Below are 17,702 nucleotides of genomic sequence, written 5' to 3'. Positions count from 1 at the left end.
ACTTAATAATTGCAAAGTCTTTAGTTTACTTTAAATCCACTCTTTGAAACTGCCCTCTAAGTCACTCTACCTTGTTTAAACAGGCACTTGTAAACTGTTATCTGGGGACGCATTATTCGTGACATGCCTGAATTATTCACACATCAGTCTTAATTGAAATAAATTCGGCTCAGTCTGATGAAAGATCATTTGCACAGTGAGGCTATAGCCAACAGCAATTAAATTTGGATATTGTAATGTTATTTATGAGAAAATTGGTTGTGTTTGCCTTTCCAGGGCCCTGGACCCATCCATTACATCTCATCTCCTCCACCAAATCTTACTAAACCCAGTCCACTTAAATTAAAATCCCAGCTATAAAAGGTCATTTGTTTTCATTTTATTCTAACTTTTTAGTAATGAATCCTCTTTTCCAGGGATGAATAACACATCCAGAGTAGCTCTATAGAAAAGATATTTTCTTAAATAAATGCAGCAGGGGCAGAATGGCCACAGATTTGCAGCCCACTCTTCTCTGTTTTCAGGTGCTTCTCCTGAAGAGTCTGATTTCAGGCTGGGTTCATATTAATGTTCATTCGAGCTGCCACCAAATATTGAGTTTCCCAAACATCTCCCCTATCCCCTACAGCCCAAGCCTTCCACCAGCATTATGGTTTGCATGGTGACAAGGATAAAAAGATGATGTGCCTGCAAAGTAACTGCCAAAAAAAGGGAGGGAAATGGCTTTGAATTTACACAGGAATTTGGGGTTTGTGGCTGAGTAACAGGGATATTGTTTTCAAAAGCTCACAGGATACTAGCCCTAAAAGGATGGGACAAAAGGATGCAAGCGAACAGGAGAGATGAGGACATGTGCCTACAATCCAGTGACCATGTCCACACACCACAGCCAGAGGTGCAATTGCAATACAAGGATGTTTGTGCCATATAAATCAGCACAGGGTATACAGCTTCAGCCTGACCCTTGTGTCTAACTAAGGCAGTTATTTGTTACATATTCATCTCTGTTTCCTGATATTCCCAGGTGAAAAAGGACCCACTCTTAAGGTAATTAAATTTTTCTTTGCATTGCAGATTTATTCCTAGAGGAGAACCCAGTCACGATAGAGAAAGGAGGTCAAATACAAATTCAGCACGAGGTGTGTCAGCTCCACTGCTGTTATGCTCTTTGGTCTTGCTCTGCTTGGAAAACCATTGTCCCTACAGAGCTGGAGCAGATTTATTTTTCTTTGAAAGCATTTGTGTTCCTGTAAAGTTTAAATAATTTTGCAGATATCGTTGGGAAGGTACCAACAAACTAAGTCCAGGGAATTCAGTATTTGGGTTTCACCATCTGCTAACTCTGCTTTGGTTTTCTAATGAATAATTGCCAAGGGAACCACCACACCCGTGAGAAAGTGGTAGCTATTTTTTATTCATGTTGAGCATAGAGTCTGCTCCATGAACGTCACATGAAAACAGCATTCATGCTTCCTGAACCAGGAGCAATGCACTCCTAAGAGCACTAAGGGCAGTCTAAAAGCACCCAGACTGGTTTCAGAGAGGGAAAATCTGCACCTGCCCTGCTCCCAGGTATTTCACCTCAGGAATGCAGCCATTTACATTGGCATTAACTGTTTGGATGAGTACATGTGTCTGCTGCACTTGAAATAAGCTCAGTAGCTAAGACAAGGACCTGTTAAGTCAAAAATCAGCAAATCAAAAGGCCCATATCTGTCCACAACATCTGAATGACTCCATCCTGACTTTGCCAGGCAGAGCCTGATTCAGCTCAGGCTTAAAACAAAACACTACTGGACCTCTGCCCTCCTCTGTTTTTTAAGGTAGAGGAGGGGGGAAGCCTTTGGTTTGGTTAAACCCAAACTAAGAAAATTCAACATTATTCACCATCATATCTAAAGCTGCTACTCATAACAATACATTTGTAGAGGCATCTTTAAGCATGAAAAGAAGCAGCAGTCACCAGGTGGAAGAATTTCTATTTGCATTGAACGAGATTTAAATCAAATATCCAGGGTTTTAGAGTTGTGACAATTAGTGCTGATGAATCTAATGGTAGCTATCTCTACCAGAAGTGCCCTTGGTTGTCCAGATGCTTTAGTAGATAGGTAAAATTAGACAACAGACTGGATCAGCCTATAGGAGCATACAAGCACCCTCAGCCACAGGGTAGTAATTCCAGAGAAGAGTTAGCAGCAAAAGCTTACTGCTGCCTAACCACCAGTGAATGTCTCTCCCTGTCTTTCAAGGCAGACTACAAGTTATAGGAAAGGGTAGGATAGAAAAAAAAATTAGCAGATGCCCTCTCAACCTTATCCATTCAAAACAATTGAAATTAAGAAGCAAATAAGGATTATTATTCCATTTCCTCTGTATTGCTTTGAGTCACAGACCTAAAGTTAATTCATTCTAGATGTTCCAGCACGCAGTATGTAAATGCAATGTGTTATATGCACTCTATGGCTAGTTATATCTGTTCAAGTCACTTATAATGTTTGCTTGTGTTAGGTGATGCAAGGTCAGTACCATTTGTGAGCTTATGTTGTTTACCATATGTAAATACATTGTGTTTAACTGCTAATATGTTAGAATTTTATAGTCAGATGTTTAACAATGTCAGATGTCCACTCATGGCTTGCATATGAGACAAGTATTGCAAGCGGTATAAAGGTCATATTTCTGAATTAATTTACTTAAGCAGAGAGGAGAGGAATAAATATTTAAAAAATAATAATCAGAGATCGACCAGTTTGTCTTCATGCAATGCCACGCCACGGGAAATTAATAATACCTAGTTTTTCCAGCATTCAACCTTGTACACTGGCAAAAAGAAATAATATGCATGCTTTCATAAATATAAATTAAACAGATCGTGTAAGCTTTTATTTTTATATCCTCTGTGTTGAATGACTACAATTCTCCTCCTTTATTTATGGATGAAAGTATACAAGGCTAAGCAATAGTTTAGGTGTCAATGCCATATGGAACATGAAAGTCCAAAGTTCTCCCTTCCTCTAAGTGCTAGACACATTTGCACACAGATATTTCAAAAGAAGTTATTCAAGGCAGCTGCAGAATTTTCTTTTTAAAAGCTGCACAGAAAGTGGGACACTTTCCTGGTTTTAATCTTCCATGAATAAACAAAAGCCCATCACTTTGCAGAGGTTGCCCTGTATTTGTCACACTGTGAAAGGACCACATCTCGGGTCAGGGCTGATGGAAGGGATGGCTCTGAAGTCCAGCCCTTGGGCCAGGTCTTGCAAACATGCTCCCATTTGCCAAGCAGGGAAGGAGATTCCTGTAAGGAGCACGGGAAGTGCATGCACTCCCTGCAGTGGAGAGTCGGTAACACAAGAATGGAAAATCCTTTCCACATCCAGACAAAGGTGGGAAAGGGGAAATCACAGTGTTTCCCAGTAAAGAAACATGTACAAGACTGGTGCAAGAATGCAAAATTAATACCACTCCTGCACCACTGAAATCTGTTCTGCCAACAAAGTAAAACGTGGAGCAGCCCCTTGCACACTTCTTACTCTTTAGCAGGACATAAAGGTTCTCACACACTTGGCAACTAAGCATTGCCTTCTTGCTCAGACAGAAGATTTTCATACAAGAAGCCTATTAAATAAATAGACAGACTCAAAGAGCCCTGTCTATTGTTCGTGGCTCAAGCTGTATAAAAAGAAATACAACAGAATTATAGACATCTCTCCTTTTGCTTTCCCCACCAATCAACCAATTGATTGCAAAATGTGTTCAGGATGGAAAGACAGATGACAGCTTTTTGAAGCTCTTTCTGTAATAGTTAGACAGGTAAAATCAAAAAAATTCCAATAATGGTTTTATTTTAAATACTGATACATAGATTTGGATTAAATCAGGAATATCAAGTTAAGATACATGGTGATGATGGCTAGTGTTTGCAGGCATACCTTTGCAGACTTTAAAGATGCCTTCACAGCCTGCTGTCACTTACATAAGGAATGTCATGGCCCTGTTTAAGGATTATCTCATCATCTCAGGCTGGGCCCTTTTTGAGGGTTGTAGTCTTTGTAAAAGGTTAATAGTGGAAATAAAGCTACATACAAGCCACCCTAAACAGCCGTCAGTACTTTTATAATTATGATATTTCCAAAGAGAGAGACATCTTTTGGACCCAAACTCGGATCTGACCTGGGCTACCTTCTGCAGGAGCCTCTCTCCCCGCTTACCACAGACCAGAAGTTTTACACCTTTCATCTGCTGTCCTTGGGTTATCTCTAAGGATCATGAGAGATCACTAAAAGAAGCAGTGTATTGTCTGCAGTGCAAGCTTAAAATTACTACATCAAAACGAGACATGGAAAACTACTGCTTAACAGAAGCCAAAGGCAGCTGGGGCCTAATTTTAGTGCTTAAAGTTACTTGGGATGAAAACAGAAAGTCAGTGTCATGAAAAATGAGCATTAAAATTAGTTTTCCCCGTGGGCCCTGATGCTCACCATTTCTGTGAGATGCTGTGGCAATATGAGGAGTAGTTTTGCAGTAGTTTCCTATGAAACACTTTTGTTTTGAAAACATGGTGGTTTTAAGCTTATATAATAAACCAAGGTTGAAGACTGGATTTCAGGAAGTCCCACAACCAGCTACAGCACCCTGAAACACTTCCAAACTACTTTCTCCTTTTCCTAATGCTGTTAATTTCAATTTCTCATAATTCTTGGAGTAAAACCATTTGGATACTCATCTGCCAAATCACACTGATGTCCATGGTAATCTGGATGTTTCCCAGCAAAAGACTGAGTATTAGAACAGTGAAAGAAAGATGACCACACCCTCCACGTTTTAATAAAGCCATATACGATGGCTTCAGGAGCAAGAAAATATTTCAGAAATTATCAATGTTAAATGACATTCTATTCTAGGCAATTTTAACCATAATACAAGGCTGGGGGTCTCTGACACTTTCTTGCTTTCTTGGACAGAAAAATAATAATTCTTAATCCTGTGCAAACCACATACCACTCTGCAGTTTTTTAGTACTGCAGTTTGAGACCCAAGATGTGAAAAGAACCAGCTGAAAATGTGATATGACAGAAAAGACCTGTGGTATGCAAACCAGATTTCCTTTCCTACCCCCTTAATTGTAATGTCTTGACTTTCAATACCCAACTACTTTCGACACTCTATAATAATGTCATATTTATTTAAAGAAAATTATAAAAAGGAGTTAGAAACTACCTTTATCTAATCCTCGTATAGGGAGAGATAACTTCTTCTCTTATAAAAATCTGCAATCATATGTGCAATTCTTCCACATGCAGAGAGAGTATCATTTGTATCATATTTCTGCAAGAGATCTACCACCTCCTTACCCGGCTATTATGCTCTACCTATCAGGTTTGCCAGACTTCTGGGTTCCCCTCATATTAAGTGTACAGGGTTTGAATTATAGCCCTATCGCTATGCATTTGCTTCCAATTTTCAAAAAACATTTCCAGTTTATCACATTATTTGTGTGGTTTTTCTTTTGAAAAATTCTTCAGATCAGCTGGTTTATTTTATCATCTCTACTTGGGTATGCAACACTCCCCTCATTCTCTGAGGACTTCATCCAGCAAACAGTCAATTACATTGTTGTGTAATTTTCTTGAACTCTTCTCAGATGATATTTTTCATGATCCTTGTTTACAATCCAGAAAATCTTTTTTTCTCTGGAATAGCATAGGTGTTGCTAACAGCTGGGTGTGGGAATTAATGTTCCCCACACAACACAGCAGGTGATGAAGTACTTGTATACTTATATTGTACTTTTAAAATATCATAGTTTAAAAAGAGACATTTGTACAAGCCCCAACAGTTACTTCTTCACTAACTCCTACCTAAAAATGATCAAGGTAAGATGAAAAATTAAAAGTGCATAATTAAATTACAGCTGCCTAACAAGTTGTCACACAGCAGTGGAATCATAGGATTGTCTATGAGCTTGACTCACCCTCTCCTCTCCACACAACCCACGCCAAATCCAGGTCTTAGACAGGCAAGGGAGTGACTGTGCTCACTGACAGATTTTACAAGAGCACAAATACCTCATGTTGGCTCAGCTATGGCCAGACATCTGCCTGTCACACAGCTGCCTGCAGCTCTAAATATTCAGGTCTCACATTTGTTGCAGACCAAAACCACGTGCAGACAACTAACATACACACTTGCTAAGCCTAAAATCTGAGCAACTTCCTTTAGTTTCTTGGGATATTTCTGTTTTTAGAGATTTGGGGGATGATACTGATCAATTTAGCAAACAGAAATGACAGATTATGGTGTTCCCAAATGCCTTCCAATTTTCTCACCTCTATCATTCCACTCTTTTGTGAGATTAATTGGTCAGAGAGCATTTTAACTATAGTTCCCTAAGCAATCAGTGCAATGAAATGTGCATGCATCTTGGTTGCTTGGACTTAAAACTTACTACTTAAGTTAAACCCACTTTTGTTGAGCACACCACAGCACGCAGTAACAGGGCAAAGTGCAGCAGAAACGAGGGGACTGTCTTAGCTGTAGTAACACAGAGTACTTTGAAGGAGTCTATTTCTTTGCCCAGAATAAGGATTCAGAGCTAAAGAAGCCAAGTCCAACACCAAATTAAGAGAGGAAACCTAGTTCAGCCTCTGCTGCTGTGCTGGAGGCAGAAACTTATTCCCAGGCTTCCACAGCCTCTGCAGTAAGTCATGTAACAGTGATCGCTTGTGGACTTAACAAATAACAACTATAAAATTTTGCCATGCTATGCTGACAGAACATTTATACTAAAACTGCTCAAGAACATTACTAGGACAAAACCCTGAGAAACCCATAATGAAAAGGAAACATGATGTCATAGTAACAAAAATATAGTGTTATACTGCTGCCTCAAGTGAGGGTTTTTTCCTAGCCACATTTAATTTATACTTATCAATGCAAATACCTTTCCATAGTCAATGGATTTATTATTCTGAAAAGCAAAATCCAACTCGAAACATTACATTAAACTGAAAGACAGAGGGCCAGCTGGGGTTGGAGGGAGTGGGGATTAGGTACAAATTGTTCACATATGTATTTTTCTAATTATTATTATTGGCTACGTTCCACAGAACAGGGGGAGGGGAAGAGAGGGAGGAGGAAAGGAGGAGGAGGGAATCTGAAACTTACTGGTTGACCTCCCCACCATCTGTGATTGAATTTCTCTCGCCCTCGAAGACTGAAGCTGGCATCGAACACTGGGTCATACATCGAATTGCCAACAATCCCATGTGATTCAGGATAGAGTCCCTTTGTGCAGAAGTAGATTAATTAGTAAAACTCTAGTACACACAAATACAGTTCTTCATAGCTATCTGCAAATACGTCTAAATTATTTTAAAATAAGTATCTTTGTAACTACACGCCAGAAAAGGGTTTTACTTTCAGATAAGCACATTCAAAACTGACTATAGTAATGAAAGCAGTAGATGATTGAATTGTGTTAAAAAACATTAAAAACTCCTATTACTTGCTACTTTAAAGTTTTTCACACTGGTTAAAAGTTAGTTCGAGGCCATCAAGGAACAGGCAAAATGTATGAAAAGAAGATTGATTTGTACTTTCAGTTCTTCTTCATGAATGCCCTTTCTGGACACAGTAATTCATTCTCTAGTTACAAGAGTAAAACTTAGTATTTCCATTTTAAAATGTTTTATCTTCATGAGAGCCTCTGTGAGATAAGCTATTTCCAAGAAAATAACTGAGGCAGGCCACCAAAAGCCATGGTTTATATATACTGCTCTGCAGTAAAAGCAATTTAAGTTTCTGCTCTTTTTCCTTTCTCTTGGAAAAGAAAGGAACTCTTTCTCCATCACCTCCTTTCTCATCCATTTAAGATTTGTGCAGTGGCTGCACGAAAAAAAAGGGGAAAAAATTGGAGCTGCAGGTAGAGTCCCTTAGACCAGTTTTAGGAGCACTGTCAGTGTCACCCAGGGGTGTGTGCCTGACGGTGTGGGGACAGCCTGGCTGCCAGCCCTGCCACAGGAGTATGTGATGGCTCATTTTACTGCAGGGCCAACACAGCACCCAGACACACTCACAGCAGCTGTAAATTGTACGCTGACTGCTAAGTCAGCCCCACTGACTTCAGCTGCTCCAACGAGGGAACAACTGCTGGTTGTATTCAGGGTAGGATTTCAGGGGTGGTTTTTTTTCCCCCTAGGAAATCTTTGACCTGTAATTACGCAGCAGTACAAATAACTGCAAAAGCAGGCATAAGAAAGCATAGGAACACTGTGACGATGTATAATGGTGAGATACATTCCATCTCAGCACTTCAAAATGATGAAAATACTTAACTAAAGACCAAAAAGGGTGGACAGTGAAGTAGGGTTTTTTGTTTTGTTTTTTTAATCTTGCTTTCCACAACCCACGTTTCTACTCCAGTAAAACATTTTGTCATCAAAAAAAAATGCTTCCCAGGGACTTACAGTAGCAAGGGTGTACAAGTTGGGGAAGGTTTTTGTAGGGTAGACAGGTCGCATGTAAGGAGAATGTGTTCCACAAGATCCTGAAAAATCAATAGCAAATGCAAACATGAGGAAGCGAAGTTCTCAGACACAGAAAACAAAAACAGAGGAAGCAATTTCTGTGGTTCAAAATGATGCAGAAACTAGTTAAATTTTAACCAATTTAAATGAACATTCTGCTGCTTAGCAGTGGTCAGCAGTAGGGGCAGTGGTAAATCTACTCATGCACTCTTTGTAATTCACAGTAAACAACTGAAATAATGCAGCCAGATGACTACTGAACCAGCTGCATTCCCATAGACTGTTTTCTTTTCTGAGTGAGTCTCTATCCAGAGTCACTGGAAATATCTTATTAAGTAAAACAACATAAGAAAATGCAGGTTTATTTTAAGTAATAAATATACTAAAGCTGCAGTTTCACAATGGGCTTTGACCTCAGCCTCCACTAGAATCATTTAGGCTGGAAACAACTTTTAAGATCACTGAGTCCAAGCATAGGTGGCTACACAAATACAAGGGCCAGCACACACACAGGGGGAAGAGAACCCACTGCCTTTCAAGGATATGGGCACACACACAAACACCATGCTAATACAGAGAGGTTCAAATATGCAGTGCATCCAGTATGCCACAAACCCAGGTGGATGCCCTTTCCCCCAGAGGTGAGTACAAGGCATGTCCCCAGCCAGTTAATAGGCATCCACCACAACTGCAGCCATTTATCCAAACCTCTGACATTTCTGAATCAAGGGGAAAATTTTGTGGGCACCTCCCAACTAGCTTGTAAGAACGCATGATATGTGTCATGTACCGAAGATGCATTTCTTTGCTGACAAAACCACATTAAGGTCATTGATTCTGAGCAACATTTCCCAAACTAGCAGCTCTTCTGTGTGCATTAACCAGGTTGCTTTCTAAACCAGAGGGGACTTCTGCCATTCCAGCTCCATGCTGACCTTCGGTTTCAAAATGAACAAAGAAAACAACTGGGCTCCAAGAGATTGTCTTTCATTCACTGTATGAAAGTGGATGTACTCACTCAGTTTTTCAATATTGGGCATGACCTTGTTCCCTTTCTTCATATATGATGCACGGAAACCATCAACAGAGAAGATGATCAAAGGAGGACGAACAAAGCTGGAAGCAAAAGCAGCAGGAGTATAAGGCAGCATTTCAAAATTTATTTTTTTTTACTTGCACTTACTCACTGGGACTCCAGAAAATCTGAGATACAGTTACTGTATATACTACATGTCTGTAATCCTTTGCATACTTAACATACCAGCAGAAACTGATAATCCTCACACTTAGTAATGCCCAGTGCTCACTCACAGTCAGTGAAAGGGCTGATATCCAACTTAAAAAACACCTTCCCTGAGCAGCTAAAAACATACAGTCCATAAAGGCAAGTGCTTATAGAAAGAGATGTAGAAGGAAAAAAAAAACAGTATGCATGAGTACCCACCCTAGCACACTATCTGTAGTTAAAAAAACACATGTCACATGACAGGTGGTCTTCCCTCTTCGCAAACAGAAGTCCATGTAGCATTTTGAGCGAGCTCTGTGAGGCACAGTTCACTCTCACATTCTAAAGATGACAGTATCTCATGTTCTTTTATTACTTTTTTTATTTGCCACTGAGAGTTGATTGCAAGCAGGCAAAGATTTGTCACAGACAGACACACCTGGGCTTTTAATGTTAGTCAGCTGCTGCAGGGGTAAGCAGCTGTCACTGTCACCAGGATAAGTTCCTCCAAATTATCCTCCTAACAGCACAGACTGAGCTGCAACCCAACACAGCACCTGAGCAGATGCTTACCTTCAGGGATAATAGAGACAACTGGTTTCAAAAGTGCTTACTTTCTCCCTGTCACTCACATTCCTGTGCTCAAATTCGTCACTAAGTCAAGCCTGTATCCCAGTGCAATTTAGAAATCCTTTCATTTAGGAGCATAACACTAGGAGCACAAAATTCAATTTAAAAAAAAAATGGTCTGAACTGTGTTCACATGTGGCTTAACCTGAATTTTACTGCAAGCAGAACAACATAAACCTTCCTACTGACTTCAAATGAGTCTGGTTACCTTCCCAATATAAGTGGAGCAGGCAAGCTCAGCAGCAGGTGATCAAAGACCAAGAGTTCAAACCCATATTTTATGCAACGCTACTCACCCAGCAGCTTAAAGGCAAATGCTTTACAATATTATGAGCTTAACTGTACAAATGGTGAAGCCCAGGAAAGCATCCAACCCACAGCCATTCAGCCTGCATGACAGGGCCACTGTGGAAGTGTGGTGGGCAGAGCTGGGGACCACTGGCTTTGCTGCACTCGGCTTTGCAGTTGGATGCAAAACACTCACCCTGCTGGACACTCAGGAGCCTTTATCTCTTCACAGTCATCATCCACCCAGTGGGTTTCTCCTGCCAGAAAAGTCACATCGGAGTTTCAAAAAATTAAAAATCAAAAAAATCTGTGGACACAGCTATAGGTTTCACAGAAAATATATATTAAAAAAAAAAATCAAGCCTAGCTCCAGTTATAGACTGTCTGGTCATACTTTCCATAAATAATGAGCATGTCTTTTCACAAGGGTGAACAAGTGATCTGGTTATATTCTATTCAACCAAACTAGCACTCCTACAAGCAGCTCCTAAAACTGGAGTTAAGAGTAGTTCTGACCACAAGAGACAGTGGTGACACTTTAGTCACAGTGGTCATCTATTTTAATTTTTTTTATTTTTGATCTGTCAAAAACAGGTAGTGCTGCTTCTGGCTGTGAATTCTCACCCTCCTCCCCCCAGCTCTGATGTCTCCATGAGCTGATTCAGCTGGCTACAGGCACAAAAAAAAAATTCATTCTGGGGAAGAAAAACAACTCTAAATAGTTTCCAGCTGGTTTAGAGAGCCTATCAGCTCATGGATCAGGTGAGACTCAGGCTAAAAAAAAAGCATTAATACTCTTTCAGAGCTAGATTAGTTAAAATTACTTCATGTAATCAACTATTTTCTTAAGATTTTCACTGCTGAATGCTGACTATAGAGTGGCTCATGACTTGCACTTTCACAGGTCAATTGAAACACAAATTATTAACTAACAAGCCTGTTTCCTGAACCTGGTACTATTAAAGGAACTGAAGTTCAATGAAAACAAATGAAAACAATGAAAACAAAAAATCATCATAGAAAAGATCTACAGGAAATGTGTGCTGCAAGCAATTCCAACTGACCATGACAGGAGATTGAGGGACAATTTCCAAGAAAAAAAAACAACCAACACACCATCCTCAGAAAGGCAAAGCCACGAATAAAGAGGAAACATTGTTCTTACATAATGATTACTCCTGTCAGAGTTTCAGGGTCGTTCTGATAATTTGTTATTATCCAATTAAACAAAGATTACGTACATTAAAGCTGGAGACATGTTAATTCCTCTCGACACTTGTGAGAGGGAGCTCACAAAAAAGGCAGGAACTTAAATAGTATTTAAGTGGTCTCAGCCTCGGGTTTCTTTGAGAAGGGGAAAAAAAACCTATGGGGATTTTTTTGAAAACACATATTTCATTTGGATTCCCAACAGCAAAACCAAGTAAACAAAAGCCCATTTTCAGTGTATGGATCTGGACCATTATCATTCTGTGAACATACACAGTTGTCCAAAATGGTGTGGAAGAAACAATTTCAAACTGTAACCCTTGCCCCAGTAAAGTTAATGAACGAAAAAAACCCTAAGAACTAGCTGAGATACAAAAGCAAAACTTGTAGAGCTCATTATCAAGGATCAGAAGACCTGTTCTGAATGTCAGACACATTACACAGGCAGGATATGTTCTAAAAGGGCGGGGTAGTGGACGAAAGTTAAGCTTTCACAGCCCATCCACCTGCCAGTCGGTGCGGGCTGTTCTGCAGCCATGGTGTGTCATGGTCATCTGAAGCACAGGACACTCACCTGCGAGTAACAGCCCTTGTGCTTTTGCAACTCGCCTCCCACAAGAAACAAAGCCTACGGGTGTCAGGCCACATAGTTTGAGCAGGAGCTTTTGTGGTGGGGGTGGAGAAAAGTCTTTGTGACAGAGATAACATATCTAGGAATGCTCCATTCCTTCTGAGACCATCAGATATCCCTGCTCTCCCTGTGATGCAGACAAATGCATCTGAACACTTCAGAGTTTTGCTTTAAACTCTTCTTCGTTCTCCTACAACTATTCTCTTTCTATCATTTTATCTCTACAGGCAGAGATAACATCCTTCTACGATCAACAAATTATATGTATTTTTCTCTGCTAGTGTTCAGAAACTTACAAATTCAATTCCCCATTCTCCGGCCCCCACTCAAAAAAAAAAAAAAATCAAAACAAAACAAGGAGAGTTCTTCCTTCAGAAGAAAACCCTTTACCCATAGGGCTGCCTTCTGTTGGGTTTGGAAAGATAAAAGGAAGAAAGACTAAAGACGTACCTTTGCAAACGACTTGGTAATTAGTACAACAATCTCCTCTACTTAAGCAGTCTTCAGAGCAGTGGCAAGCATTGTCATCATTCCTGGTTTCTCCACAGCGATCTTTGGTACACTCCCAGCCCCGAGCTACAATATTCACATTGTAAGCAAGAACGAGAGACTGTAAGCAAAACAAAGTAGCCACTCAAGCCGTAATGGCAACACTCTAGTCGTTAAAATTGGGTGTAAAGTTTATGGCCCCATTTTAGCGATTTCAAGACCTCTGAAGTATGTCAACCAAAATCAAGGGACTCTTGTGATTTGCAAGTGCAGGAGGGCTCCTCCACCCAATACGCATGTGTTTCTGCTACCCTCAGGTGTTGTATTTCAGTCTTTGTATAATCTGAATGCCAGAAGTGTGTAAAGAAAAGACAAAAAGGAATTTTGACAGATAATTGGTGGGGCCTGAAGCACAAACTGAGAATTCTGGTATTTCTTGGGTAATCTTTTCATCACAACTACTACAGTCCACAGCTCAATCCATAGAAAATAAGAGAAAGTAGGAAAGAGATTATGTCGATGCAAATTGATGCCTTACTCGCATCAGTTCCTCATCCACAGTGCAAGATTCAGCACCAATTGAAAAGTTTCGAGAAAACAAGAACTGTTCTTCGAGGAAAACCATGGCACAGCTTCTGTAAAACACCCCAGCTCTTCTCATCTTGCAAATGAGATTAGAGTCTAAAGGCCTGTCTAAATCGGGTGCTCTCTCAAGGATAGTACATTGCTACATTTTGGAACAGGGTCTATGGTTTTAAGGATGATTTTCCACCTCCAGGCTCAGTAAAGAAACTTCAAAAATCAGCACACATGCACACAGTAAAAAACCCTCATCACATCAGAGAAACACCTTTTATCTCATTTTCTCCTTCATTTGGGGCTTTTTTTCCTGTAAGTATATAATATTTACAGATTATACACGTGACAATTGCCTGAATAAATGCCTATGGAGGTATTTGAGGATTAGCACAACAGTTCCAGGTGCTACGCAGGTACCCATACATGAACATGTGTCTGCTGCAGACAGCAGGCTTGAGGAAGTGAAAATCCACCCTTTGGTAGCAAGATATCTTGCTGAAAGCTCAAAGTCTTCAAAAAGAGCCTCTCATTCTGCAGTCATTTACACTGGGGCCAAAATAGCATGAGCCTAAAATTCAGAAGTTTTTGGCCTGGAACCAAAGTTGTTTTTCATACCAGATTAGCTCACCATTTTTTGGTACTGAGCTATGAAAATTATATAATCATAATCAGAATTGTGGAAATCAGGACTTTTAAGCATGGCACATCCACAGGCAATTATATATTTAATCATCAGACTTCTCTTTTGGCTGCTTAGCGTAATACTTGGATAAAGCTCGAAAAAGTTTAATGGCAAAAGTAGAAGGCACCTGTGTCAACTCTGACCACTGTGCAAACATTCAAAAAGAAGGGTATAACTAATAATTTAAATGCACTGTGCTAAGAAGTAAAACATAACTCATGGCCCTCTTTGACGTTTTCCTTGCCTATGACTCATGGAGGGGGGGGTGGAAGATAAAGTGAACACATTGCTGTATTTCCATCCCCCAGGGTCCAATGAATTGAAGCCAAATGTTTCTACCAGTGTGTTATTAGCATCCTGAAAATGGGAAATCAGAGTCTGGGGCACAGGTAGCAAGCCCAGGCTGTCACCTGAGGCTTGCTCCAAGAGGACCTACAGCTCTTCAATGCTCTCAGCTTCCAAGACACCTTCATGCCACAAGTAAGCCTGAATTGCTCCAATATTAGGTTTTCACTCGGGGAAAAAAAGGATGGCTGCCACAAAATGATCAACCTCCAGTTTTTACCACAGCTTTTAATTGTAGCCTGGAGGTCAAACTGGTGCCTAAAAACTGATTATTGCTTTTCATTTTGTACCAGAAGATCTACTTTTCATGTCATATGAACAGTAACCTGCTTTTTCTGCCCCCACAGAGAGGAGCAATAGATGCACATTCCTGCTGCTCCTTTGCAATGGGCTGCATTCCGGGCTGAGCTGAGCCTGCCCAGCCAGGCAGGAGGAGGTGCAGGTTATGGCAGGGAGAGCGGGTTTGTCAGGCAGGTCCCGACCACTGGCAGGAACCAGGTGTCAGCAGCACCTGGCAGAGCAGGACAGGAGACCCATCATACCTGTCTTCAAGCACAGCTCATCAAAGTCGAAGCAGCAGCTGTTGTAGCTCTTGCACAGGTTGTCACAGCGGCAGCCAGGAGGCTCTGCCTCTTGAAGTTCAAAGCACCTGTTTTTGCAGGAGCCAGAGGTACTGATCCAGGGGGAATCTGACAGGACTGTGTGAACAAGAAACAGGGTAACATTCTGTCAGGCCAGCAGCAACGGGACAGGCAGCTCAGCCCCAAGCCACTTGAAGGAGCAAAACCTCAGATTTTTGCTCTGGGAAAGGAAAGAGCAGGGAGAGGAAAAGGATTGCTTGAAGAAATGAAAGAAAAAAAAAAAAAGGAACAAATTCCAAAAGAGTTGTTCTTTTGGGGGAGAAAAAAAAAAAAAAGGAAGCAGCATGCTGTGATAACATCCTGCAAAGAAACAGCCCTGGCTTTACCTCTGTAACAATCAAGAGATCATTAGCAGAAATGTATTGAAGTCTCCAAGGCCCCATTCCAGGAGCTGTAGTTATTCCACAGAAGCAGGCCTTTGTTTTCAGAAACCAAGTGACATTTTCATGGCTGGCTGGTCAGTTTACATAGGAAAGAACTCCAATTAATCTACATGCAACAGCAGGACTTGATTTGCTATACTGGAAGGCGTCAAATCAATGTGAAGTGTGAAAAAAAAACTTTAGGATGCTCTATAAATCAATGGAGAAATAAAGCAAGGCTTTTTGATGGGCTTCTGCAGAGCTCCAAATTATAAAAACTCTAGAAATGTAGAAGTATTTAAGAAATTAATATATTATTATGTGTGTAAGTAAATGGAGGACTGCCAATCTGAAAGCCATGAATAATGTATTAGACTTCAATAATCTATTAGTAAGGGTCTTTAATGTCAAAGCTGATATGCATGGGTCTGCTCTTTTCTCAAAACTTACTTGTTTGTACTCTTCCCATATTTTCGAAGCTTTTCCTATAAGAGAATCCTACATAGCAGCTTATATGAAACAGGAAAATTGTGTGTTGTTCTCTAGGGTTAACTGTATTTTATTAAATAAAGTAATGAATGTACATTATCTTTTAAATACAGTGTTCCAAGGAAAATTTCACAATACCTTTTGTTCCTTGAGAGACCTATTAAAATTAAGTATTTGAAATCATCTTGGGTTTGTTTTCTTTTAGGTCATGGTTTGGTTTTGGGTCTGGCAAAGCTCACCATGATTAGCAGTATGATTTTAAGAGGACTGACACAATGGCATTTTGGGGAAAAAGTTGCTCTGATATTTTCTTATATATTTTTTCCCCTTACATTTTTACATAGCTGAAAGTTCAGTCACCACATAAATTGAAGGGAAATCTCTTCCCAAATAAGATGGCATTAACCAAACACAATGAGAATGGATGTAAAAGAAGACGAAAGAGAAGTCCAGAGGTGCCATTGTAGTAGTTGATTTCTCACTAGCAGCCATCCCCAGCACTACTGCTCCACCACTTCCCTTGGAGTGGCACTGGCACTGGTTAGACACCAGCATGAACCACTTCACTTTGCTGACAGGAATAAACCTGTCAGCAGATCAACCCTATAGCAAGAAAATAGGTGAGAAACCCAAACCTACTACTGTTGCAGTCATGGATTATGGTAAGGCACACTCATATAACTGCTGGAAAAGACAGGTAGCAGGCAAGCGTCTCTCTGCTTTTGTGGTTTATTTTTTTCAACCAAGTCAGCAATGCTCAGTTCGAGTAACATTTTACACATAGTTAAGTTTCGCTCTACAGACACATACCCTGCAAGCATTAGACATCAAGATTTTGGCCACCTGAAATTCCAAGGAGCTAAACATCGTGTATTTGTGCTGGCAATACACAGACCAGTGTTTTCTTTGGTCAGCTAAGTAGGTTATAAAGCTATGTTAGAAATTAATCGCATGAGAATTGTTTCAAAGCATGCTAACAACTCAAACTTTCAGAGCTATGAAGTCTTCTTCCATATTTTTGATGACAGCTGCTTCCTGTCAAATGCTTCTGAAAATCTATTACCAAAAAATATTTTCATGTTATTTAACCTCTTCTACTACTTTTTCTTCTGGAAGTCAGGTAATATATAACATAAATCCATGAAAGCTTCAAATCAAAGGTATTGTGAACTTGAAGGTATTACATATTAGCATATAACCATTACACTGGCATTACCCTCTTCATTTCAAAGGGCTGAGAAGGAGATCTTATCAGAAGGTAAAAAAAAATGCACATCATCATGTGTTTAGGAAAGAGAAGGTGTAAATCTGACTGCAGATTACATAAGAGACAGTTAACTGCAGCTCAAGGAATCTCTACCTGTTGTAAAGAGCAGCTTATTTACAGGAAACCACTGGAACAAATTGCCCACGGAGGCTGTGCAATCTCTGAGCTTGGAGATTTTGAAGAACAGGTTAGGCCAAGATCTGTCAGGATCTCTTCAGTAATAAGTGACCATGTCTTAGGATATGGAGAAGATCTACATAGCTGTTCAAGGTCCCTTCTAGCTCCATTTTCTATAACTGCAAGCACGGTTTCCATTTCATGCAAGAAAGGTTTAGCA

At 40.2% G+C, this 17,702-nt stretch overlaps 1 protein-coding gene across 10 annotated transcripts in view; it reads right to left on the bottom strand.

Moving 5' to 3' along the window:
* The window catches only part of ENPP2 (ectonucleotide pyrophosphatase/phosphodiesterase 2), a 72,948-nt gene that overhangs the window by 34,913 nt on the left and 20,333 nt on the right, over window positions 1-17,702 (bottom strand). For all 10 annotated transcript variants that reach the window (XM_050321024.1, XM_050320788.1, XM_050321257.1 and 7 more), the window contains exons 3-8: window positions 15,149-15,304; window positions 12,962-13,087; window positions 10,868-10,928; window positions 9,547-9,644; window positions 8,469-8,548; window positions 7,168-7,287 (exon numbers count right to left, since the gene is read on the bottom strand). In XM_050321024.1, coding sequence (XP_050176981.1) covers window positions 7,168-7,287; window positions 8,469-8,548; window positions 9,547-9,644; window positions 10,868-10,928; window positions 12,962-13,087; window positions 15,149-15,304 — 641 coding nt within the window. The remainder of the gene's footprint in view (window positions 1-7,167; window positions 7,288-8,468; window positions 8,549-9,546; window positions 9,645-10,867; window positions 10,929-12,961; window positions 13,088-15,148; window positions 15,305-17,702) is intronic.

Source organism: Myiozetetes cayanensis, unplaced genomic scaffold, assembly GCF_022539395.1.
Source record: "Myiozetetes cayanensis isolate MyiCay16 unplaced genomic scaffold, myiCay2020 scf1, whole genome shotgun sequence".
Taxonomy (NCBI): domain Eukaryota; kingdom Metazoa; phylum Chordata; class Aves; order Passeriformes; family Tyrannidae; genus Myiozetetes; species Myiozetetes cayanensis.
This window is presented reverse-complemented; position numbering and strand designations above follow the sequence as displayed.